Source organism: Limanda limanda, chromosome 13 (assembly GCF_963576545.1).
Source record: "Limanda limanda chromosome 13, fLimLim1.1, whole genome shotgun sequence".
In the NCBI taxonomy this organism is placed as follows: domain Eukaryota; kingdom Metazoa; phylum Chordata; class Actinopteri; order Pleuronectiformes; family Pleuronectidae; genus Limanda; species Limanda limanda.
Genome location: NC_083648.1, coordinates 16,599,585 through 16,626,697, shown reverse-complemented (window position 1 = coordinate 16,626,697; position 27,113 = coordinate 16,599,585). Strand labels below are relative to the sequence as shown.

The 27,113-nt window shown below is 42.7% G+C and overlaps 3 protein-coding genes and 1 pseudogene across 3 annotated transcripts; 1 reads left to right on the top strand and 3 right to left on the bottom strand.

The window, feature by feature from the left end:
- Positions 1–317: 317 nt before the first annotated feature.
- LOC133018171 (mitochondrial import inner membrane translocase subunit TIM44-like) lies at positions 318–7,106 on the bottom strand. The gene is made up of 13 exons (XM_061084486.1): positions 7,052–7,106; positions 5,619–5,723; positions 5,269–5,433; positions 5,039–5,119; positions 4,512–4,661; positions 4,017–4,150; positions 3,830–3,915; positions 3,487–3,579; positions 3,011–3,135; positions 2,665–2,715; positions 2,404–2,493; positions 2,138–2,248; positions 318–1,784 (listed from the first exon to the last, which is right to left on the bottom strand). Exons 1-13 carry the CDS (start codon positions 7,079–7,081, stop codon positions 1,665–1,667), a joined length of 1,341 nt encoding a protein of 446 aa, XP_060940469.1. The 5' UTR covers positions 7,082–7,106; the 3' UTR covers positions 318–1,664.
- Positions 7,107–8,548: 1,442 nt separating this feature from the next.
- On the top strand, positions 8,549–14,935 carry LOC133017875 (ras-related protein Rab-11B). Its single transcript, XM_061084110.1, has 5 exons — positions 8,549–8,721; positions 11,096–11,291; positions 12,970–13,163; positions 13,472–13,552; positions 14,243–14,935. Exons 1-5 carry the CDS (start codon positions 8,682–8,684, stop codon positions 14,386–14,388), a joined length of 657 nt encoding a protein of 218 aa, XP_060940093.1. The 5' UTR covers positions 8,549–8,681; the 3' UTR covers positions 14,389–14,935.
- Positions 14,936–16,748: 1,813 nt separating this feature from the next.
- LOC133017669 (E3 ubiquitin-protein ligase MARCHF2-like) lies at positions 16,749–21,267 on the bottom strand. The gene is made up of 5 exons (XM_061083812.1): positions 20,950–21,267; positions 19,743–20,016; positions 19,428–19,623; positions 19,124–19,333; positions 16,749–18,106 (listed from the first exon to the last, which is right to left on the bottom strand). The coding sequence occupies exons 2-5, from the start codon at positions 19,925–19,927 to the stop codon at positions 17,951–17,953; spliced, it is 747 nt and encodes a 248-aa protein (XP_060939795.1). The 5' UTR covers positions 19,928–20,016; positions 20,950–21,267; the 3' UTR covers positions 16,749–17,950.
- A 3,070-nt stretch (positions 21,268–24,337) lies between these two features.
- LOC133018642 (WD repeat-containing protein 47-like) lies at positions 24,338–27,084 on the bottom strand (annotated as a pseudogene).
- Between the last annotated feature and the right edge of the window lie 29 nt (positions 27,085–27,113).

The following is a 27,113-nucleotide window of genomic DNA, read 5'->3' as shown; positions in this document are numbered from 1 at the left end:
ATCATCAAATGTGAGATTTGCTCAAGATTGGACATAGGAAATTTGCCAAATGAAAAAATCAGGGGGAACCTGAAAATAACATTGATAATGTTTGGTAACCAAAATTGTAATATATCAATACTGACAGACATAGGTCTAGGTCCACCCCACTGATCTAAATCTACACAATAGTTAAATGAAGTTTTTGTGTGATGAATAAATGTAGAAAAACAACAATGTGACCATCAGGGATTGTCATGAATTTTTGTATCATTATTACCAAACCATCTCAAATATTTTGAATATCAAAAAGAATCAAAAAACACGCACACACCATGTTCTCTTTCTTAATAAATTCTGTTGTTTATCAGGAGCTCAACTTCTCTTCACAAGAATGGACGTCTTTCTATTGTGATAAAACAGTCATGGAAAAACACAAAGTACTTAATCATGATTTCAATCTACAGTGACATGAGTCGAGACTCATTTATTCATCTTTCTATCTCCAGTCTAAAAAAAAAGCCACAAACACGACAGTAAACCAAACAGTTCAATGAGACAAACAACAGGAGATGGTGAATGATTCGCAAACAATAAAGCTGCCATGACGACTATAGGTGAACATGGTCCCAAACTGTGAAAGAGCAAGTACTCAACATTTTATTTCTGTACATGAAGTTAAGAGCTCATTATTATGTAGACACATTTCTTCTGACTGAGGCTGTACAGGCTGTACATGGTACATCAGCACCACGACTGTAAAAAACATAAACTGGGTTTCAACACAAACCTAGGGACATGCTGTCTGTGCTTACTTGTGGTCCTCTGGTTGTGGTGCATGAAGCAGAGCTACACAAAACAGGATTTTCATGCTCAATGTTAAATAAAAAGAGACTGAGATATCCACTTTGAATCCATAGTATGGAATGAACTTTGGAAATCACTGGAGAGCTTTAATGCATTTCTATAGGCATCTTTCATTCAACCCTCCCTGTCTGAAAAGTTATAATTTCTTTCAAGCTCCACATCCCCAGTTGGTAACACGGACTTTCTGTTAAGTCTCAAGCTCAACCCGAGGTAACGGAATATATTATGGGTTATTTCATCAGATTTCAGCAGTCAGAAGGCATCATACAGCAGACTCCTTATGAGAAGTAAACTAGTCTTCATAAGTAAAATAAGTGAAGTCACAGGCACAACGTGACTTCACAACAACCCCAAATGAGCTTCTTGGATTTAACCACCAAGCTGGAATAGATGGACTGTACCACTGGATAAAGCAAGGGGGGTTGGATGACTCCTCTTTTAGCCAAATGGTGAAATGATGGTTCCAGACACTTTTAAAATAAAAGTAAATGGTTTAAATACAGTTTGTATCCTGGAGTCAAAAACACTGAGCTTACCAGAGCAAGAGACATGTTGTACACACAGTTTTCTATTCATGTAAAGTATCATATACCGTTAGTTTATCTCCTTGTTCATGTACATTTTCAAGTATACTGTTATATATACTGTGTGCAAATACTGTCTCTGGTGTAACACGGCAGGGTTCTCTGCCCTCGGATGTTGATGAATAAATATATGAGTCAGTATGTGTATTCCAGGCACATCCTTGTAGCTTCTGCCCTTTTTCACAGTTGGACTCAGATCCCAGCTGGACCTTTTCACCTGCCTGCCTCCTCCTCCTAGAGGACTTGCTCAGTGCTGGAGGCGGAGATGTCCAGGAGTCTCCAGGCCGCGTTAGGGTTCAGCTCCTCCTGGTCACGACACAACGCCCAAACATACATCATCCTCATCACCTTCTCCTGTTAAGGGAGGAAAGGAGCACAGGGTCAGGAGATAGTAGAGGAGTGCAGAGGGCTCGTCTAGACTTAATTCAGATTTCACAACTACAGCGGTGCACAGGCATAACTTATTAAGCATCTTTCTGATTTGGATTGTAATGAGGATGCATTATGCAACTTGCTACAGAGACTTTATGCAGTAGTTTAATATTTAAAATAAACCTTTTACACAAACGTATCAGTTGCATGAAGTGAAACAAGCCAGAGAACAAAGAACAAGGTTGCCGAGTGCTGATATTAGTTGTTCTCCTTGAAATGCCTAATTCTATCAATTAGATTCATTTTTCCGGTGCAGCAGTTGTTAGTTGACTGACCGGATCTCCTTCCACAATGTCTCCTTTGGGGCTACGGATCACCATGACGACCTGCGCCTGGAAGGTGATGATCAACACTGGGCCCTGGTCCATCATCTTACCCATCGCTAACTACAAGACAGGGGGGGGGGGGGACGACAAACAAATGAAAGGAGAAGAAAACATTTTACAAAGATTTTTGAAAAAGAAAAGATAACAACAGGTATTACTTTGGATATTTAAGACCTCAGTACAGTTTGACACCGTGTGTGTGTAAATGCACTTACATCTATATTATCAATATCAAGTATTTTGGAGTGGAGGAGCAGCCCGAGCGCTCTGGCCTGTTGGATGGGGTGGGCCAGCTGACTGTACGTCTGAGGACAGGCACAAGAAAACACATGGCAGACTTGTATACAGACTGAAATGGATGGAGCAACATATTACTTATTTTTTGTGAAGATTGCCGTTTTTAAAAAGGTGATTATGTCTCTTTGTAAAAACACATTGATTAAATACAAGTGTAGATGTGGAAGTGCATTACTTACAGCTTCATAGCACCAGTCCTTCAATACTTCCAGCTCTCCACGGATCATAGCCTGCAGAAGGAACAGTGATTGTAAATGCTTGTTGTAGTGCTCCACCGATTTTTTTGGAAGAAGGGAAAGTCCTACTTTTAAACAACACTAAATTTAAGTTTAATCCTTTCAAGCAAAACAGCATCAATGGTTTTTATTCTGTGACCGTGAAGGTCAAAACCATTTTGTTCAAAGAGAGTTTCCTGCCATTCATAATTTCAGTCAGTTTTATATTACCTTGCTTTGAAATCTATTTATACTTAAAACACTAGTTATGAATGTGATGTAGAGAGAGAGTGCAGCAGAGTTTGTTTACCTCCAGTATATTCGGGATGATGTCTTTCTCACACTGTTTGAGGAAACAGTCTTTGTCAAAGTTGGGGTCTGCCTTAAGGATCTCTGTCAGCACCTCAGACATTTCTGTCTTGGAGAAAAGACCACCTGGAAAAACAAACAACATCAGCAGAGAGATCATTGTTCCATTTTATTGTTAATCTCGAGCATTGTAAACTTCTCTTGGACCCGTTCTGGGTTTTTCCACCATATTCCTACTGCAGTAGCCAGTTAGGTATCTGTTGCTATGGTTGCTCAGGTCTGGCAAACCTATCGCTTGACATTGCTACTGGTGTTCAGCATGGTCACGATATGTAAAACTCTGATAGGTGCTTAACTATACACATTTATCTAAAACCACACTATGAACACATCATTTACATTGTCTTTTACGGTCTACTGTCAGCTTGTTCAGGTTCATCATATTAGCCAGGATAACCATAGGTAAGGTAGCATTACCTAGAAAACCAGTGACTGTGTCAGTTACAGCTCTGGATGCTCTGATGAGGCCGTTTTCACTTTCATCATATTTCATCTTCATCTCAAAGAACCCTGAAGAAAACAGAAAGGACATGAGGTGAGGATTTATAATTCATCAAAAAACATATATACACAGTGCTTTTTTAAGTTATGGATCAATCTTACACACTTGAGGGCACGCAGGCTTCTCAATTGTTCCCGGAACTGGAGACTGTTCTATCTATCGCAAATATTATACTGCCACCTGCTGCCTTTAAAGAAAACTACACATGTGCTTACAGTGGGTGATCTATTATATAACACAAATTTCACAGATTCTTACTGTTAAAAACTGCGTTGTTGTCCTTGAAGTCCTTCCACTGCTGGAACCACTTTGAATCCTTGTGGAGAACCACACCCATGTCCTCTCTGGAACACACAGATCACTCACATTACTACAGATCGGTGTCATCATTATAGGATGTGATGCTCTTATTAGAGAGTAGTGTTGAAAATATTTTCCAACTCACTCATTGGCCTCAAACACTCGGTCGTCGCCGTTTGCTCCTTTAGAGGAGAAGTCGCTTCTCTTCCTGAGCTGGGGGGGGGCTCTGTAGGGGCCGGCATCACCGTCATCGATCTCCTTCTTCATGGTCTCCACACCCTGCTCAGAGGACACACTCTTACTAAAACTGCAGTCTTGTTCTTCAATTGAGTAAAAACCTAAATTCAAACGTATGGAATTTGACCCAATGATCTTTTAGTTCTTGACAGTTTGACTGTAATATTCTGCAGCTTCCAGCATTACTGTGACAAAAGAACATTTCTGAGTAACTTCCAGCAACACTGGCCCTCCTTACATTATCTACTTGCTTTTCCCACTGAAATAATGCTCTTGAGTCACAGTCCATAACAAACTGTGAATGTGTACAAACTGCATATGTAACAGGACACACGTTGAGATGACAATATAATAAGATGCTTTGCCACCAGTGCTACAGTTCCTGTCATATTTGATCACTAACCTGTGAGATGGCTCTGAATGCACTGGTCCTGCCCAGTTTTTCTCCTCCTTTGGACACAGACTCTGCAGAGTGCATGGCTGTCCTGGCTGCTCCCTCCACACTTTCCTTAATCTTCTTCCCGATGTCAGTGCGAGTCACCTCCTCAATACCCTACAGCCACAGCGACAGAACAGAACACGACTCTTTCAGAAAGTGAATGGGCAAGTTTATTCTACCATTAAAAGGACATGGGCTTTTGACATCTAATACTTCTATATTTGTATACCCAAATAAATGCTGTTAATTAGACAAAAGTGCAAGATTTTCAAACTGTAACTAACAGAAATATAATAAATTGAACATGTATTGTTTTCTGTTGCATACATAATGGATTAATGTGTATGAATCTTAAGAAAACAATCAGTTCACTATGTTCACAATATGTAAAACAATATGTTCCGATATGAGGGTTCAATTAATTTAATGAGGCCAATCTGCACCCATAGAAGTTCAAACTGTTTTAATCAGAGGAAATGCAGACGGTTTACCTCTTTGACGGTTTCTGACAGGGAGCCAAAAGTCTTCTTAAACACCTCAGAAGTCTTCACTGTCTCAGCTTCAATTGTTTTCTATTTAAAAAGAAAGAAAGAAAGAAAGAAAAAATGACAGACAAAAACAACAAATGACTGAATGTTGCAAGAAATGTACAACAAATCCTGATAAATTCATTGTTAAATAAAAATATTAAGCTGATATATATGGTTTAAAATGTTCTTACATATTTCCTGCGGGCCTGCTGGAGAGCGTCCGACTCGTCAAGCCTCTTGGCCTCTTCTCTGAACTTCTTTATGTTGTCCTTCATCTCCTGATTCTTACCGAACTCCTGACGCAGGTTATCCACAAACTCCCCCAGGAAACCTTTACGTTCTGAAGCATATCGCACCTAATGCCACAAGCAGAGAGTAGAACACACAGGGGATATAGTGAATAGATCATCCACATGCTGCAGCTGGAAAGCCTTTCTTTAAAACCAATACATTTTTGGAGTAAAATCAATGTCTAAAGTTAGTAAGTGAAAATTTTTATAAATTGAAGGTGTAAAGGTGATTGGGAGGTGTCGGTGTTTACCTGCACAGCTGCAGCTGGGCTCCTGTGTAGCCGGAGCACATCTTCTCTCCACACTGAGGAGACCAGGGGGCGGGAGCAGAGGGCCAGAGCACGTCTGCCAACCAGCTGCAATAAGGAAGAGAAGGTCACTGTAACAAATATCAGCACTGACAACAAAGCAGTGGACGGACAATCAATAAGAGACGCTTAATGATCAACTAATGAGCCCTGTACCCACAGTAATGAGCAAAGATATGAAATAGGAAAATGCATTAGAGGAGATAGTAGAGTCCTAACACTAGATGTTTTTCTTTTGCAATATGATCTGAGAAACGATGCATCTCTGACAAATTAACACAGTTAACATGTCTGGAAACATCCGTATTTGTGATACTTCTCAGTTCATGTGGCTTTTGATTTGACTGCAGCCCCATGTGCCAAAGATTTCCTCATGAGTGGTAACATTTCATCATTGTAAGTGAGAAACTGTGGGGTCAAGTTTTGTAACCCTTCAGATTCTGTGGCTCAGGTATAATTCTCAGCTGTGTTGCTCGTGTTTTTAACATAAATGTTCAATGGGCGTTACTAAATAATAATATACACACTTTGCATCTAGAGCACCGTTCAAAACCAGAGTTACAATGTGATTCACTAAATAAAAGTGCATGGTAAGCAAATCATAGAAAAGCCAGATCATACAAAAATAAAACAAATCAGGTAAACAACATTAAATCAAAACAATTGTGACCCTCCAATATGCAAATATTACAGACTATGTTGCTCAGACACTAGTCCATTTCAAACACCAAATCTTTAAAGGAAGATTGTATATTTTATAGATATATTTTAAAGTAAAAAGCAGCAAACTAATTTCCTCAAAACGTAATGCCCTTCAAAAAATCAACTAAATAACTAATTTGCCCAGAGGTTGTATAACTCAATCAGACGTGTTGCAAAGTGTGAGGTAGCACCATGCTCTTTGCTGCTTAGATACGTGATTAGATCATAAAAACATCGTTTGCACTGAGAAGACAATTCTTCTGAATGTTCTGTAAAACAGGAGATGCACTGTTGTACTGTGGCATTGAAACCTTTCACATCTGATGTGTTTTATAACAACTGGTCACTGGATCGATGCTTCTGGGTCTAGAAGGTTTACGTGTGAACCAAATACAAATAAAACCTTTAACACAAATCGGATTGATTCCAGACCCGGGGACACATTTCCCCTGCAGACCTCAGACGGAAAGTTAAATCCAGACGTTTATATCTCTGTTCCTGATGACAGCGGGCCTCCACCGACGGAACACCTCGCCCCACATCTGCATTTAATGAGTACACGCTGCAGGTGTCACCTTCACACATCTGGACGGTGAAGCACCGACAGTAAACTCGGTCTGTGCCCGATCCGCTCGGCTCTCTGTCTGTGCGCTGAAGGACATGAATGAACTCACCTCGTAGCACCGACACAAGGAGGCTGCCATCTTGATCCTGAAATGCACGGAGCTCCACGTGCTTCGACCCTGCACCAGCTGACCTCCCTTTCGACCAATAGGAGCAGAGCTTAGGGGGCGGGGGGCGGGGCCAGCTGTCAGCACGACTCATACAGGAAAAACCAGCCTTATAAAAATGAGTAATTAAATAATATGGCAAATAAATAAATTCACATCGTGCTGTGCATTCACACTTTGTTTGCTCTAGTGATACATAAAAGTTTATCATATTTAATATTTTGATAATTGCAAATGTGATATCCACAACTGTACTTTTTCAAATTGTAACAAAACAAAAAAAGTGAAATTAAACAATTCTGCATGTATTTAGGCGTTTTTTTTCCTTTAATCATGTAATGTTTTGTGTAGCGTTTCATTTGTCTTATTTTTGGTTTGTTTTACTCCAATTAACTGGTGCTTTATGTTATTCTACACTTACTGACCATTTTTTACTTTTTATTGCCATCCTTATGTTAAAGAGAAGACTTAATAAATGGAATGTATTACAATAATATACTACACTAAACAGAATTAACATAAAGACTTGGAGAACTAGTTAGCAAGACAGTACAGTTGATTCAGTAGGATATTTCATAGAGTCACAAAGTGCTTTACACAAACAAAACAATACCATGAAAGTAGCAACAAAACAAAAAATGTATGAAACAGAAGGACATGGAAAAAGATTAAATTTAAATAAAAACGTAACTACTGCTTCTACTACAACAACTCCTACTACGACTAGTAATACAACTACTACTAATACTTACAATATTATTATTATTATTATTAAAAAGAAGAAGAAGAAGAAGAAGAAGAAGAAGAAGAAGAAGAAGAAGAAGAAGAAGAAGAAGAAGAAGAAGAAGAAGAAGAAGAAGAAGAAGAAGAAGAGGAAGAGGAAGAAGAAGAAGAAGAAGAAGAAGAAGAAGAAGGATTCTATTTATAAAGGAGCTTTCATAACCGCCATTACAAAGCACCTCACAAAGAGGTAAAAAAAACAAGACAAAAAAACAAAGATACCTGGCAAAATAATACAATATCATTTAAACAAACAGCTAGTGAGGTGATGCAAGTACATTAAAAGGAATAAAACAACATAATTTAAAATGAATTGGAAAGAAAGGATAAAATACACATTTGTAGACCAATTGCAAAAAAAATGTATTCAAGTAAAAACCATCTGGTGAAAGTAAGTTTTTATGAGAAACATAAATTGCTTTTCCAACAGTGAACATGTCAAGGTGAACTAAGCATTAGTGAAGCAAACAATCCTTCATGTGCTCTCACCTTATTCTCCTCATCGAGAATCTCAGTATAAACACAAAGTCTGTCAGAATCTGGTTCCACGCAGCTGAATGGTACAGGCATGTGAGTAAAGAGCGCCCCCTGTGGAAGGTATGCGAGGCGCAGGGACTCCTCCCCTCCCTCTGCAGAGTTGCAGCTCGCCCCTGACAGCCGACTCTGGCGCAGACTCCCAGCGCAAACATTCACCTTTATTTTGATTCTCCTGCCGCACAGCGACCGTCCACAGCCGCACTCCTCCGCACATCCTCTCCCGGAGCAGAGCAGCGTCGGAGCGGCCTCGTCTAGAATGGGGAACCGAGACGATGAGTACGATTTCTTGTTCAAAGGTAAAGAAAAAAAAAAGATGACTGCAATGCATTCCCCCCTCTACTCAGTCTCAAACCGACAAAGCTGTGCTGGGTAGATCTGCCGCTGTGTCGTTGTCGTTCTCCACATGTGTTTCAAATAGTAAGGAAACAGGACTACTGTGTTTTTTTCCTAGGAGCTGATAATCGGTTATTACAACATACTGCTGTCATTGTGACATTAATCCGCCTGCAGCTGTATTCATAGGTCCGGAGGATGCAAATCCCTGTCAGCCTTCTTCTTCTTTCATTATTAAACTTTCATCAACTCACACAGCAGCATTAGACTTGTGTATCTCCTGATATTTGGTGTTTTCCTCCTTATGTGGCTGATTAAAGGCCTGTTATCCTCCAACTCCTCTGATCAATAAGCTCCATCCTCAGATCACACACCTCTTATTGACAGGGGAGATGCAGCAACTCATAACTCAGTGTAGTTTATGGTGTTATTGTGAAAATCATAGACTTGGGCCTGCACCAGACTCAGGGCCATGCTTGCACCCAGAAAGCCTCCCTGTGATCGTGATATCAGCTCCTGTGGCACATTAACATCCTGGGCCTGCAGGAGCCAAAAGGCCATTTAGATGTAACAAAGTATCCTCTGTGGGATGAATAGGGCATCTGCCGGAGGCTCTCTCTCTCTCTCCTTCCTCCTCCCAGTGTCTCTCTACCTCTCCCTCTGCCCGAGCCATCGTCTGTGTGTGCCCGGCTGGAACAGGAAGGGCAAGGCGGCCCTGAAACTGTCGATTCAGGATTTGATGGAGCCTGTTATCAGCTTCCTGCAGCCCGAAACAGCACCATGTCGACAGGGACAAAGTTCGACTCTATTTCCTGATGTGGATGGAGGGAGGGAGAGACAGGGAGTAGCGAAAACAAAAGAAGAAAGCTCCACTTCTCTCTGTTGTGCTGTGATCAGCAGCAGCCTCCTGAGGTCCTGACACCAGCACACCTCCTGGTCAAAGAGGCCTGATCAATCACCTCTCCTCCCATGACTCATTTACCACAGCTTTAGACCAGGCCTGGATGACTGTTGTTGTCTGGTTATACAATGGATGCTGACTAGTAGCTGTTCAGAACCACTGCTGCTGCTCCAAGGAGACTTTGTGGTCAACTCAAAGTATTTGCAGCTGTTTTCTTATTTATAATGTTTGTGTCAACTTCCTGCAGGGCTTCCTTGTACAAACACAGTACATCTCCCCCTGTACAGTGTTTTCAGAAAGGTTTCAGCAGTTCACTATCTGATAATCAACACTTTCAGAGTGATGAGGCCATGGCTTATCTCTGGAATCGTGAAAGGTCAAGCTGATACATTTTAAAGATTGAAACCCGACTGATGTGAATTTTTTTAGGGAGCAAATCATTTCTATTACAAACATCGACTGATATATATTTATATATATATATTTTAAGGGCCAAGCAATGCATCAGTCCAGCTCTTTTATAGACACATTGTGTAAGTAAAAATGCTTTATTCCCATTCATTCAGCTGAGCACATTCTGCTCTGTGAAAAAAGGATTAAAAAAAACTCCCCTGTGCTACATTATCTAGCTTTTTTTGGTAATTTGCAGAGAATCAAAAGAGACCAAACCACCTCTTTAGTTGATAATCCTTTAGGCCCCAAAATGCTTTAATTCTAGTGTGAGATATTTCCGATGGCTTAAGTTGAATAAGTGTTGTGTCTACTCATTTGCTCTATATAAGTCATCCTCTACAGTCACACCCAAAATATGGTGGATATGCAGAAAGCTTCATCCCAAAGAATAGCTGCTGAGTCGGTGAATTATCTGTGAAGCCCTCAGGTGAAATCTAGCAGGAGGTTTACAGATCATTTAGTTCATTGCAGCACACATGAATTATGGGTTTTTGAGGGAGTGCGGCAGCACAGGCCTGTGTTTGTCACCAGGTCCCACATTGTTCTTGATATATCGTGAGGCCTTACTGTTGTGTTGATGAATAATGCTGGGATTGCATTTTTGCAATGTGTAAGAAAATCCATTGTTTATTTCCAGAGACTCCAAAATGATTCTTTACATGAATCCACAAGTTGAACTGAATTGAAAATGAAAAGGCACACTCCAGAGCTTTAGTGACTTGTAACACTGAGGTTATATAATGATTCAACCCTTGTATTTTGTTATTTGTTGTACTCCTGCTTTAGAAGTGTGTGTTTTATACTTCCCATAAATCATCTGATACACATAAATATGTTGTGTTCTGTTGAAACTTTTAGGGGCACTGCTTTGTGCAATATCATCATTTCTAGGAATCTATTAATACATATGGCCCATCCCTTCACACATACAGCAGGACACACACATCTCACCCCTGCCCGTCTCCTTCTCTCTCTCCCCACAGTCGTGTTAATCGGCGACTCAGGCGTAGGGAAGAGCAACCTGCTCTCCCGATTCACACGGAACGAGTTCAACCTCGAGAGCAAGAGCACCATCGGGGTGGAGTTCGCCACACGCAGCATTCAGGTGGACAGCAAGACGATAAAGGCTCAGATCTGGGATACGGCGGGACAGGAGCGCTACAGAGCCATCACCTCTGCGTGAGTTGTGCCTGTCACCCAACACCCCTCTGTGTAGGGAAGTAGTTCACCAGTGCAGTCACAATTGACACCCAATCCTGAAGGCCACTTCAAATGTGGCCGATTGTTGGCTGTGTGTCCAACAACAGCCGGTGAAAGAGGAAAATGGCACTTTTAAAACAAGTAGTATGGTCACAGATGAAGAAGCTGTTAGCTGGTGGTTTGAACCTTTTGAGTTAGATGTAGAACATCAGGAAGAACATTTGATAACTTGACATTAATACATCTTATACATCGTATTATATGGGAAATATAAGAATAGGATCGATTGATGTTTTATCAATGTATCATCCACATTATGTGCCCAGCCTGAAACAGGCCTACAACACACCATTATTAAGAAAAATAAAAGAAAGGGAAGTAGCAGCATCAATTCCATAATTAAAGATTCATAAACAAAGGCAGTCAACTTCTTATCATTAACTTAAAGGGACTCTTACCTTTGTTGCATTTGAGAATTACAGCACATTCGAATCATCCCGCCTTCCTCCAATGCCCCACCCCCTCGTTCCCATCCACGGTGTTTTTTCTTTTGTTTTTCCCCCTGGGAGCGGCTGTTTCAGTACGCCGTGGACCACTTTGGTCTGCCATCGTCAGTCGCTACGGTCGATACGGTCGCTACTCGCTACTGTCTGCCGTGGAATCAAAACAAACCCTATAGTTGAGGACGCGCCTTGATGACGCGGGCCCGAATGCGCGACAAGAAGCAGACGGGCTTCCTGTCTGTTTCTATGCAGCAAACAGACAGGTCTGTCGGCCAATAAGGTCCTTCGGTCCGAAGAATTTTATTGGTTGAAGTTTTCACTAAATATTACGAGAGTGAAATAATTGTTTGCTTTAACTCCTGGTGGGTCTGTCTTGCATTTTAGAGTGTCATTACCTTATTAATACCAATTTAACCTTATCCACAAAAAGTGTAAAAATGCAACAAAGGTAAGAGTCCCTTTAAATTGTAATATTTAAATACTTTATATTTGCATCGGGAGCGGGTCTTCTCTAAGGAGGCAGCCATGTTTTAGTCCAAACTGGACAAACTAAACACTTTTTGATTTTTTATGTCAACTGAAGGGGTATTCAGCTGCAACATGAAACTTCACCACTAGATGTCACTACATTCTACACACTGATCCTTTAAGATTTGTAGGACACAACCACACCACAAAGTCCATTTAATTGCTGTCTGGAACCTTTTCTTCTAACATGATTATATATATATATATATATATATATATATATATATATATATATATATATATTTTTTTTTTTTAAATAATCAATTGGCAGAACAAGACACAACATATTTGTATGCATGATAGTGTGACATCCCAAAAATGTTAATTTATGGAATACAGTTTTGTACAACTACAACCAACAGGAAAGAAATGTGACGCCTAAATACTTGAGCCACCTGCAATATTTTGGCCATCAGCCTTTTTCATGAAAGACATTTTGACATGTCACAGTTTGGTGGAAATAATAAAATTACACTCTCAGGTGGTTTTTGAGGACATTTGATTTAAAGGGAGTCATCTTAACTGTTATCAGATTAAATGATAGTAGCACTGGCTTTCCTGCTATAGGTCAAAATCTCTGCTGTGAATTGATGCTGTTTCTAAGGTTTATCCTGGTCTGGTTACAGATACTACAGAGGGGCGGTGGGAGCACTCTTAGTCTATGACATAGCCAAACACCTGACCTATGAGAATGTGGAGCGCTGGCTGAAGGAGCTGAGGGACCACGCCGACAACAATATCGTCATCATGCTGGTCGGCAACAAGAGCGACCTGCGCCACCTTAGGGCCGTGCCCACAGATGAGGCCCGGGCCTTTGCAGGTACAGAAACTTAGGAGACACAGGAAGGTTCATTTGGAATTTGGGGAAACATTAGTGTTTTTTTCAGATGTTTGATGCATCTGCCTTTTCACTTGTGCTGCTGTAACAACTAAAATCTCCCTCAGGGGCCAACAAAGTGTTTTGTTACCTCCATTATGAAAGACTCTTTTCCATGGTCTGTCTGCTTTGTAAATTAGAAGAGAGCATCACAGAAAAAATTGCTTTGTTTTTCTCAAGGTGACAAGAAAATGTAACAACACTTCTCTTCTCTGACTGCTATAAATTTTTCTTTCCTTCTCACTCCACAGAGAAGAACAATCTGTCATTCATAGAAACTTCAGCGTTGGACTCCACAAATGTTGAAGAAGCCTTCAAGAACATCCTAACAGGTATGCTAACAAGCAGCGCTAATAATTACTTGATTTAACATCAGACATGAACTGTCCAAAGTGTCCCGCAGTTGTGTCCAGACATTCTGCAGACTTTGTCTTTCACGTATGAAGAATGCAGCAGCAGATTGTCTGGATCAGACACATTGAAAACCACAGGAAAATCTCCATAACATTCAGATGACGGTGACTGGGTATAGCTTGGATGCAGGAGATTATGTCTAGTTTCCTCTGTGGAAATCATGTGCTTTTGTCTATAGGACATCACCACATTGTCGGTCAAAAGCTCTTAAATCTTGTTGTCTTTCCAAGTAGACATCTTCGTTGGCGTCTTCTATGTGATTGAAAACTCTTTATCATATTTGGATATTTGTATTCTTTGTAGTTTGCCCACTCACTCACAGTGAATCCTCTGGACATTTCCTGCTGTATTCTCACATGGACTCATTTGGACATTATCCAAAGCTTTTACTAGAGGGTTGGCTGGAAAAGCTAAAGATTGTCAGGAGCAATGGACTCAGACATTGTGTGATGTTAGAACTGTCAAAAACTCATTGTCTAAAATGAAAGCAATTACCTGGATGAAATTACACACAAATGTTATAAATGTTGTGGATGATAAATGTGATGGTAACCAAACTTTGGATTCAAATAGTCTGATCTCTTTGTTTTCCTCTGTTTCATCAACAGAAATCTACCGCATCGTCTCGCAGAAACAGATTGCCGAGCGGTCTGCCCACGACGAGTCCCCGGGAAACAACGTGGTGGACATCAGCGTGCCACCAACCACGGACGGCCAGAGGGGGGGCAAACTGCAGTGCTGTCAGAACCTGTAACACATGGCAACCATCCCTTCTCACCTGGGTCGATTATTAATTGAAATCCACAGTGTTTGTGTGCTTCCATCAGCCTGGGTTGCGATATCATCTGAGTCTGCACCTCGTAGATCAGTGGAGTCAGCTCTGTTACTCCACAATCGATCAATCCCAAAATGAAGTGTTGAATTGATTTCAAATAGTAATCGGCCACAGGTACAATCTGCTACACCCTAATGCAAAAGAACAGGACTGGTGGTACCTTGTAAGTATCTACCATAGTTACCCATAACAGAGTAGCAGAACAAGCTTGTATGCCCAGATGTCTCCCTGGTAGATGGTTATTGCCACATGCTGGAGGTGTGGGTTTGAATCCCGCCTGTTTCAGTCGTACCAGCAGTCCTGTTTTTGGACTCCCCTGCTCCGCCGGTCATCATCTCAAAAGTGGTTGTGACGCTACTGATGCTTATTTCATTTTGTGTAAAATATATTATTTCGTTTGTTTTGATTTTGATAGCTCGTCTGCGCACATTATATTAATGCCATGAAATTAAATTTTACAATATTATGTTTCTGTGATCTTTTCCGTTTTAGTAGTATATACACACTACAAACTATTCAAAGCCTGAAGATACATTTTTGTATTTCATATAATTACATTGTTGGGCCTAGGTGAGATTTTACTATTGTGACAGGTGCTGGTTGAACTGCTATCTACTTTAAAGGGATGTTTCCCCACAAAAAAATTCAATTCACTCAGTATCTACTCACCACAATGTCGATGGAGATGGGTGAAGTGTTTGAGTCCTTTTAACACTTTTGGAGTTTCCGGGTGTGAACAGCATTGCAGCCAAGTCCAATACAATTAAAGTAACTGGTGACAGATTCTTCAAATGTAAAACAGAAAAAAATAATTAAATGCCTCCGTACGGCTCCTGTTGTGTCATCCAAGTGTCTGTAAGCCTTAGCATTCAAATTCGACATGACATGGTGTCTTTTACAACATGGTTTTAACCTTAATGTCCTCTGTGATCCACACATGAATGCATTGAAGGATATCAGTGGACATTTAGGTTAAAAACATGGTGCAAATGACGTGAAATGGAATTTGAATGTCTTCAGTGTTTTGTGGAATCAACCACTTCACCCACTCCTCCATCGGCTTAGTGGAGTGGTAGATAATGAGTGAATTTTCATTTTTGGATTAACTGTCCCATTTAACAGAATTAGGTTGGCAGTGAATGGTAAATGCACTGTTTTACAGTATATAGTATGTTTCCAGTCACATCCACCTATATTCATGCACTTTTTCTATCACACACTATTTACTAATTTTTTCATCTATCCATCATCTTTACAACTTATCGTCTTAGCGTAATGTGAGGGCTGGAGCCAATATCAGCCCAAATTGGGTAACATTCTGGACAGGTTGCACTTGTAACGCAGGGCCGACATACAGAAAACAACCATTCACACTCATGGTCAATTCAGAGTCTCCTTTTAACCCGACCTCGACCTGCATGTCTTTGGGCAGTGGAGGGACGCTGGAGAACCTGGAGAACACCCACACAGACAAAGAGGAAACTCAACACAGAAAGTCCCTGGCTGAACCAGAATTCGAACTGGGAACCTTCTCGCTGAAAGGCCACAGCGCTAACCGCCTTTTCTTTTTCATTGCAAAATATATATTTTAAATGTAATTGATACAATACCAAATTTTACTTAAAGGGACTCTTACCTTTGTTGCATTTGAGAATTACAGCACATTCGAATGATCCCGCCTTCCTCCAATGCCCCACCCCCTCGTTCCCATCCGCGGTGTTTTTTCTTTTGTTTTTCCCCCTGGGAGCGGCTGTTTCAGTACGCCGTGGACCACTTTGGTCTGCCATCGTCAGTCGCTACGGTCGATACGGTCGCTACTCGCTACTGTCTGCCGTGGAATCAAAACAAACCCTATAGTTGAGGACGCGCCTTGATGACGCGGGCCCGAATGCGCGACAAGAAGCAGACGGGCTTCCTGTCTGTTTCCATGCAGCAAACAGACAGGTCTGTCGGCCGATAAGGTCCTTCGGTCCGAAGAATTTTATTGGTTGAAGTTTTCACTAAATATTACGAGAGTGAAATAATTGTTTGCTTTAACTCCTGGTGGGTCTGTCTTGCATTTTAGAGTGTCATTACCTTATTAATACCAATTTAACCTTATCCACAAAAAGTGTAAAAATGCAACAAAGGTAAGAGTCCCTTTAAGTTTAGTATTTGAGGAAATACTCTTTGTTAAATTAAACTTCAGTCAATCATTAGATATATTCCCAAACATTAGATGGAGCTCACAATAAAAAGAAATATCTAAAGCCACCTGACAAACCACAGCTCACACTGACTGAATCCAGGAGTCCCTCTTGTTTTATTGCACAATAACCCAACTTTCCAGGGGATGCAGCAGGAAGACTACAAGAACACAAAATACTTTTGTTTAGCATATGCTGCATACATTGATTGACATTCAATACAAATTCTTGTTTTGCACCTGTACTGAGTATCAGCCTACTTTTGATACATTTTTGTGTTTTATATAATTAGGATAAACGTCTGTAATCTCACTAGTCAGAACACTGTTTCTCTTCTATTTAAAGTTGCATCTTTTGTGACGTAGGTCATACTACTGGTTGTTGCTAGGCGGTTTTAACTCATGAATGGTGCATTTACAAGTAGAGCAGGGCCATTTGCGAATGCACTTTTATGATAACAGTAGAAATGTCATCCAATTGGAATGTTAACACTTTTCCACGTCATTGCTATGTCCTGACACATTACAGCGCTGCCGTTTAACGGACTCAATTTGTGTGATCCCATATATTACAATCTTCCCTGACCCTGTGACAAGCGTGATCGATGTGCGCCGCTTCAGCTGCTGTCTGAAAAAAGAAGACATTATTTGAGTGTCACCATTTAGGCAGCGATGATAAAAGCTTTACCTGGACATTTTGAAAGGGTTCAGATTATAAACAAGAGCGACTGTGGCCCTTTACTTGTCGAGAAAGCATATTCACAGGTAGTCAATCATGTTTTTGTTGATTATTGTCCTCTGCTGGGCTATTGGCTACCCATTGTTCAAAAACAGCTAAATACATTGTGAAGGGGCATGGGGAATTATAGGTTGTGTGAATATGTTTCATATTATACTGTAGTAGCATGCTGATTCAGTTATATCCTGCTACATTAGCTTGTGTCTTAGTATTTCATAGGTTTGTGTCACAGATGTACAGTCGGGCTGGTTAGTCCATCGTCCATGTGTTCAGTCGTTCAATTCCCAGCAGTGGCTGTCCGATGACATCTCTGTGTTTCAACATCAAACTATGACTCCGGAATGAGTTCTTCCCTAAACCACTTCTGTGGTCGGTCAATACCGTAGTAGTTTACATCAAGTGCTTCAACAAAAGAAAACAGAAGGAGAGAGTAGCTCTCCCCTCTCAGAATGGTCCACTGAAGTGCAAAAGTTCATTAATATGATTAATTTTGTTTTTTAAAGAGCGCTTCCAAGGGCATCTTTTTTTTTTATATTCCTCTTGCTGCTGCTCCGCACTCATACGATGGTCTCATCAGTCATTTTCTTGGTCGACTTGGTCGGCACCGAACGCTGGGTGGTGTGTGACCCCTTCATGTCAGGCATGAGCAGACGCACTTTCTGATTGGTCCTCCTCCACTCCGAGTACAACTGACAGTGATAGCGAAATGACACCTGAGATAGAATGGACGAGGGGGGGGGCAAGACGGGAGGTGACGGAGGAGAGAGAGAGACAGTCATCAATTACACTGACACCGAGATATTTGAGACAGAGTAGTACGATTGCAGGATAGGAATTAAATGCTGAAGCTGCTGCTTGACAGGTGCTCACAATCTGAAGGCAGAAACTCAAATCTATGACAGTTTGTCATTATTTATGGTTCTTTTGCTGAAGATTAAAAGGGCTGTTTTTTTTAGTAAGATTTCAGATCGACTGCACATCCTACTTTTAAAGAATATGATCCAGTTAAGTTCAGATAAAGAAGAAAGCCAGTTCAATCACACTGGGACCAGAGCACAATAACACAATTACTACAATAATCAGGAGCAGAAGATAAATCTGTGTGGCTGGTGTTCTGTGTATACGTCTGTTTGTGATAGTTTTCCACATTAAAGTAATTAAATCAAGATTAAAAGCATCCGAGCAGTATCGCACATCCTGCATGTGGGCTGTAAATACCCCGGTCAGGTAATGCCAACTTTTATACCATACGATGACGAATGATTAGTAAACGTGAATATACAGTAAATTGTGTCTCTAATGTTAATTTTTTTACAACAGTTAATGCTTTACTACACTACATGACATAATTTTCTGATATCATAGTGACATCATGATGACATTCTAACCATTTTAGTATAGCTCAATTTTTGTTGTACACAAGCTCCAGGTTGTGTGTAAAGTATAATTTTTGAAACATAGCATGTTGTTTTCTGGCTTGATTGTGATCACTTTACTTATATGATGCCATATAATGTGGAATCACTTTCTGATCAATACAAGATTAAGATTATCCTTCTAGCCCTATAACTTGAATGAGATATCTTGGGAAATTAGTTTAGTTTAGTTAGTCAGACCATACGTTTGTTATCCGAAGATGCCTTCTCAAGTATTATTCCCTCCAAGTCCAGTAAAAAGCCCAGAGGCCTTTTTTTTTAAAGTTACAGGAAAATAATTTAGTGATTGGTTACCAGTGTCCAGAGGATGTAGATGGTGAAGAGAGCGATGGTGAGAGCGATGAGGCCGACGGCCTCGAGTCTGCTCTTCAGCTGCAGGTGGTCCTGGGCCCCCCTCAGACACAGCCAGCCGGAAATGGCTGCCAGGGGCGTGATAAGAAGGAAGCAGGCCATGTCGCAGAGCAGCGTGCGCTTCTCACTGCGAGGACCGGGGTCCTTCAGCCACTGAGCAAGAGAAAAGTGAAAAAATCATTAGTTGATCTGAAAATGAACTTTACTTAAACTCAGTTACTATTACACAAAGTAAAACTTCTCCAACCTGTGTGAGTGGTTGCGGTCGCCGTTCGATAGTGAACTCTGTGTGACAGAGCTCACAGTAGCTGGTGTTGGAGGAGGACAGCCACTTCTCCAAGCAGCTCTTGTGCACTTTACCCAGCGTGCCAGTGCAGTCGCAGGGCGAGAGCAGCGTCTCTCCTCCAGCTCCCTCGTGACAGATCCGACACATACCCACATCACTGTGCAGAAACACAGAAAAGCAGAGGGGAGCAATGATGTGATGATTAACACATCACAATTATCACAATTAAATTAGAGTTGAATCATCGGGCCCCCAGCGAGTTCCTCGTTCTCTTACCTCTGCAAGCTCACCGCTTTGACAACAGTGGAGAGTGGGCGGCCATCTTTAGCCGTAACCTTGGCAATGTACTGGGCCTGGGCAGTAGAATCAGACTCCTCCGAATCCTTGGAGGCTTCTGATTCAGCGTTCCCAGAGTAATCACAAAGGGAGCCGGGTAGGTGGCAGCACCCTGATGAGGACATGGCTCAGCTGAGGATGGCAGTGATGGTGGAGGCAACTGTAAACTAAGTTCTGTCTCCTCTCCTCCTCTGACCACCTCCAGAGAAAGTACCTGGTGGAGATAAACAGGACACAAAGTTTGAGTGAAGTGGAAGGACTACATAAGAGGAACAGGATGTTACAGAGTATGAGCCTCTCAGAATTACCTTAAAAAATATGCCATATTTCATAACTTCGTAAAACACTGCAATACCAATTTTCATCTTCCTTGTGTTGATACTTGTTTACTTATTACCTCAGCCAAGGAGGTTATGTTTTCACCTCTGTCCCTTTGCTAGTTGGTTGGTTTGTTTACACGTTTAAATCCTGATATGATGATAATAATTAAACTGTGTTAGAAAATAAATACATCACATTACTAGACAGTGAGGGTACGGTGACATTTTTGGTGGCGCTTGGAGACCGTGGGGAGGAAGAGGGGGGGGGCCTTGACAGGAGCAAACTGTTTACTACTACTACCAATACTACGGCCTGCATCCAGACCGATGTTGTCAATGCACTCTTGAAACTTCCCTTGAAATGTAACAGATGACATGTGCGAATAGAAACACATGAATTGAGTTTAAAGCCTCTGACGGTCAAAACAAAAACAAACCACAGAACCGTAACAGCGATGTTAATGCGCATTCAGCCTCCGGAAGGTTAACCCATCAGATTCCCGTGTTTGACATCAGGAAATGAAAACCTCACTCTGTCTATCAGGCAGCAGCATCTCTGCGTAAATCTACGGGTCACACTTTAAATTACACTATACACATTTGAGCTGTCACCGCTCCTTTCGGCCCAGACACACACACACACATGATCTGTGCACAGCGGTGTTGTCGTTAATGTCCCGCCGCGGACAAAGGCTCCGTTTGTCTCTTCAGCAGAAAAACCCCATTTCAACAGCTGTCAGACCCGCAGACTGATGTGTGTGACGCTGGTTTGCAGAAAAGCTCGTAAACGACGTGTAAATCAGATGTTAAGGTAAAACTGTACTCACCAGACGGCCTCCCCCCCTGTTTCCTCGCTCGGCCTTGGCCTTGGCCCTGTGTTAGCCAGGCACAGGCTAGCGGAGCTAACTAGACAGCCCTAGCTCCGGACTGTGACATTGACGTCTAACCGAAAGCTGCCGACACGATGGGAAACAAAACGCGGCCACATGCGCGGGGTCTTCCCCATGGCTCTTGGAACATCTCCCCCCGGCTGGTTGGGTCTGAAAGCGGGAGAAAAGACGGCTGCTCCTGCCTGGGTTTACCAGACGAGGCTAACGCAGCTAGCAGGCTAGCATCGGACAAGCCTACCCCAGCGTCCGTCAGCTGTGCTGTGGTCATGTGACACGTGCTGCCTTCACGGACATTAGTCATAATGGAATAATTGACACATCGGTCATTAACCTGTTATCACCGTGACAAACACGTCTGGTATGTTTGAGGGGGGGGGGGGGGGTGACTAGGATTTTAGTTATTGCTTAGTCGGATGTCAGAGAGGTGAAGGAATCCTGTAAAAACTCATGTGGTTTATTTGATCACTTTTGACCAATTACTTTACATAAGTGAGTTTAACAGCTTAAATTAAACTAAACCAAAGCAAATGTGAAGCACTTTAAGATACATTGGAGTATTTTATATTTAAGAGCAATGACCATGGATTGTATATACAAAAACACTGACCAATCTAACCCTTACCCGAAGGCAATGACAGAAGCCCCCACTGCAACAGCAGTTTACAAGGAGACGTGAATGCAACGCACAGTACAAATAGCAACACATCTGTCTGTTCGGATTAACTAAAGCTAAAATGTTTCATTTTTTTCACTGCTGATTAATTTTAAGAGGGAAACGACCATTGCCCTCCAGAGAAACATCTGGCGCAGGTTACATGTCAAATCCAACCCGCTAGGTGGCAGCATTTAGTGAAAACTGCAGAGATGTGTGTCCTGGTCCACAGAGGCCTGACCATAGACTGTATAGATGGGCCTGACAGGTTTAAGAATGTTGACCCTCAGGTGAGAAGCACACACACTCTGAGAGCTTCACAAAACGACTCTGGAAGAGACTTATATTATCTTATATTAGTGTTTTTTATAATGAGAAAGTGAAGGGACAGTGAGATCAATAGTGCTAAACAAATAGGAAACACAGAGATGTTCAGATTGATTGTAAAGCGCAGACACTGCCACTGAAGAAAGACATTACCCTTCTCTTTGAGCCAGACATAAACCCACAGTGGGCTGAAGGCCTTGAGTTTTGTGAGACATTAGTAAAGCTCAGCAGTGGTGTTTCACCTTATGCTGGATGTGCAAAATCCCACTGATCATGATATTGAGTTGTCAGGAAGAACTGTCATGGGTACCTTACAGCAAGTTCAGGCTGTGTACCCAGCTACCGTGTTTGAGAAACCCAGTCATAGCTCTCCAGTGTCAGTGAATCAAGTTAATACAGAGAGTGAGCAGGTTACTGAAACTGCATGGAATCCACCAATTGACCTGAGCCATCTAAATTAACCTGAAAGAGTAGTAGTACAAAAAGCTGAAGTTAAGCGTATCGTTGAAGGATAAGGATCCTGTAGCACGCGCTTACCTGTCGATGCCGAAAACGCTATATAAAGAGATGAAAGATTATCTGCACAATCTTATTGCGCAAGGATGGGTGACGAAATCGTATTCACCTTATTCTTCACCGGTTGTGTGTGTTAGAAAAAAAGATGGCAGCCTACGCCTTTGCATAGATTACCAACTGCTAAACAAAAAGACTCATCCTGATAGACAACCGATTCCTCGAGTGCAGGACATCCTTGACAGTCTTGGTGGCCACTCATGGTTGTCATTACTAGACCAAGGAAAGGCCTACCACCAGGGCTTTAAGGATGAAGACAGCCGGCCTTTGACTGCATTTGTGACTCCATGGGCCTTGTATGAATGGATAAGGATTCCATTTGGATTAATGAACGCACCCGCAGCCTTTCAACGCTGTATAGAGGAATGTTTGGAAGACGTGCGAGACAACATCTGTATCCCCTACTTGGATGACACACTAGTGTATAGTCAATCATTTGAGAATCATGTTAACCATGTCAGAAAAGTGCTTCAGCTGATTAGCTGATTTGATTGTACACATGTTGTACACACAGGCATATCAGTCTCACTCTGAACTTATTGAGCAAAGTGTTTTTATAGAACTTTGAAATATCCAGAAATGAACTGATTTGATTGTACACATGTTGGACTTTACTTTGAAAAATCTCTTAATCTATACAGTAAAAATGTTTAACATTCAGTATGTAGGTATTCAGAGAGGTCCTGAACACAGGCATATCAGTCTCACTCTGAACTTATTGAGCAAAGTGTTTTTGCAAAGTGTTTTTATAGAACTTTGAAATATCCAGAAATTAACTGATTTGATTGTACACATGTTGGACTTCACCCTGAAAATCTCCAAATCTATACAGTAAAACTGTTTAATATTCAGTATGTAGGTAGTCAGAGAGGCAGGCATATCAGTCTCACTCTGAACTTATTGAGCAAAGTGTTTTGATAGAACTTTGAAATATCCGGAAATTAAATGATTTGATTGTACACATGTTGGACTTAACTTTGAAAAATCTCCCAATCTATGCAGTAAAAATATTTGATATTCAGTATTTAGGTGGTCAGAGAGGTCCACAGCTGTGAGAGCTTTGAAAGAAAAGAGACCTAGCAACGTAGGAGAACTCAACCAATGACCATGTGGACAAACCCATTGCATGTTTACCAACCTTTATTCATGCCGTTATACTAAGTATAAAATAGATCTAGGTTGTTTAGTACATAGATGGTCTGTTTGACTAAAAATAAAAGATCACTAGATAAAGTATAGTCATGTACAGGCAGTACAGTCATATTAATCGTTAGACCAAAAACAGTCACTACTCCGTGCCTTTTTTAAAAGACACTCTATCGAAAGTACCAGCAGTCAAACTTGTATTAAGCCTTTCTTATTCTTGTTTTTAAAAGTGACTTAAATTAATTCATGCTAACTCAAGTCTGACTGCTGGAACGTTCAATGAAGTGTCTTTTAAGAGCCACTAGAATTTCCAAAACATACTAATAACTGTACATACATAAACACAACTGAAATAAATACATCTATGTACGTTAGCTTCATTTGTTAAAACAATATATTGTATACCGTACATTAACATAAAAACTTAAATATTAATATTTGTAGATAAAATAAATCCATGTTAAAAGTGTGAATGTAAAATACAAGAAAATAATCCAATACTTTTCCTCAAAATACTGTTTGGGATAAATATCCAAACACCCGTGCTTCCATTAAGATTACATTGTGCCTATGGTTAGATCCTTGGTACGGTTACAGGAACTGCTCACATGTGTGTATCTGTGTGTGTTAAGGGTTGTGTGTCCAGAGTGTGACGGTGCGGTCAGCAGAGGATGAGAGGAAGGACAGGTCTTCTGGGTGCCACCGGCACTGGATCACCTTGTCACCGTGCTCTCCCACCACGGTCTGAGGCAGTGGTTTGGTCAGGTCACCTTGGAGGTTGCTGACCATGACCTTTGTGTCGTAGGAACCAGTGAGCAGGTAGTGTGCTCCGGGGGAAAACCTAACAGATCGGACGTCACTGGTGTGCGGCCGGTACACCTGCACGATGCGTCCCCCTCTGATGTCATACAGCATGCATGCGTTGTCTTCCTGTCCTCAGACAGTCCTGTTGCCTCGGTGGCAGTGGATCCGACTGCCCGTCTCCTAGCAACAGGACTGTCTGAGCCATGGAAAGCAGTTTCCACTACTCGGACACAGCTGGGCACCCTGAGGTCCCAGAAACGCACTGTCTTGTCTTGGGAGCCCGAGGCAATCATCCAGCCCCCCCACGTGTACAGAGACAGAATGTGACCCGTGTGTCCACTGAGGGCGTGAAGTCCCTGTCCCCGCTGACAGTCGGTTGTGTAGATGTTACAGTCTCCTGCTCCGGCGCTGATCAAGATGGCCCCTCCGCTCTCAGGACCCTCCATGAAGGCCAGGTCTCTGATGGTGCCGTCGTGCATGCTGAACTCCAGGTCTGGGCCTGTGGCGTTGCATGTCTCTGCGCTGAAAGGTACAACTCTGACATATTTGTAGTTGGAGCCTGTTGCCAGCAGCTGCCCACAGTGGCTCCAGGCCACACAGTAGATGGAGCCTTTGTGGTGTTTGTTCCTCTTGAAGCGGACGACTGGTTGCTTTATTGGACTTGAACTGGTTGGATCCAGCGTCTCTGGATAAGCGCACACACGGAGAGTCTTGGAGTTGGATCCAGCAGCATACAGTGATCCAGAGGGATGAAAGGCAACGGCACGAATAGCCTGAGTGTCTTCAAACGTGTGCACGGGTACAAACTGATTTTTGAACTTGTCACCCTCTTTACTCCGGGTCATGGAGTCCGGAGAGTCTCCTTGCTGATCTCCAACCTGTTTCTGCTCACTCTGAGAAACGACAGGGGACTTGTCTGGAGGGGGTACTGGGCGCCCCCCCACGGGGCACTGTGGGGTGCTGCTCTGCAGACCCTCCCCCCTGGATGAGGCTCTGTTCCGGGGTCACGGATGGAGGATTGTTGTTGTCTTCAGAAGCTGACGTGTTCCCGTTACTATTACACTGCTGGGCCAAAGACTTCACCTCCTCCCCTAAATCCTCCATCCCCACGTTCAGCTCCTCCAACTTCTGGATGGACCTGTTGACGAACTTCTCTGTGAGGCTGTGCTGCATGTCGCTGAGCGGCGGCTCCTGCTGGACGCCCCCCTCCAGCAGCATCTGCTGGTACAGCTGCCTCTGCTGCTGCTTCTGCTCCAGATGCTTCTGCACTCGAAGATGCTGGTGATAATACTCCTCGTACTTCTCTGTGGAGTCATGCAGCTCGTTCCTTTCAGCAGAGTCGGCAGGTGGCGCGTCCTCGCCCGGAGCCGAGTCAGGACGCAGGTTCTGTGCATCGCCTGACTCATCATCTTATCAACAGGCGTGTCTGTTCTCGATGTTTCAGGGCATTCAAAAATGCTGTGACAGTCGGAGCTCTCCATCATGAGACTCCTGCTAAGGCTCTGTCCTCCTGCTCCAGGATAGTGGAAGTTGGCAAACGAGTGGGACATGGGAGAGACCCCTTTCCCCGGGACTACCTCCCCACCGCTGGCTCTCTTCTCCTGGCCAGACAGCCCGGAGGACAAGCCGTCCAATTCCGGGTTTACTGAACGTGACATGTAGGTGTGTGCGGATTGGGGGCGGCGGAGCGGGGAGGAGGGGTTTGGAGACAGTTTGCTGATGAGCGGCGTGAGGAGGTCGGCGTAGCCGGTCTTTGCAGGCTTGGCCAAGTGGTCCACGTGGATGTTGAGTTGCTTCTGTTCAAAGGCGCTGGAGAAGACGCTGTGGGAGAGGTTCTGCATCCAGGAGAGCATGGACAGGTCCAGATCGTCACAGCCGTTACCGCACAGCATGTCAACGCCGAGCAGGACCTCGCTCTCTGTGATCGCTTCACCCGTGGCCTTGCTCTGGCAGAACTCCACACAGCACTCATAGAGTACACCCTTGAGAAGCAGCTGGAAGAGTCGATCCCTGCTGGCTTTGAATCCAGCCTCGCTCAGCTTCCTGTCCGCTGGGATTAACTCTGCCACTATGGTGCAGGCCTCCTCAAAACAATGCACCCTGGCCGTGCTGGGGTTCCAATCCTTGAACTCAGCATGGTTCGTGAGACGAGGCAACGTGAGGAGCAGACATAGTTTGCTGTGGTCGTCTTTAGAAGGACAGAACTCCTCCAGGACATGGAGACACTTAACTGCTTCTTGCATGTGCTGCGGTTCATCCTCTGCTGACATGGCATTATCCACCCACAGAGCCTCTAGAAACTTCTGCTTCAGGATGATGTAGCGAAACCTTTTTCTGTCAAACTTGTCCATGCACTCCAAAGGCTGAATGAACTGCAAGACCTCATCCCACTGCCCATCAAGCACCAGTTGCCTGAGGAAGAGCATGTCGTCCGAGTAGAGCCCGTTGATGACACCGCTTTCCTTCTCCAGGGCCAGCATGCTGATGTGCAGTTTCCTGGCATTGAGAAAGTCCAGGATCACCTTGATAATCTCTACCTCCTTCACATTTATGGTTTCCTCCGCTGTCATGGTGACGACGGGCTGGGTCTACAAACACA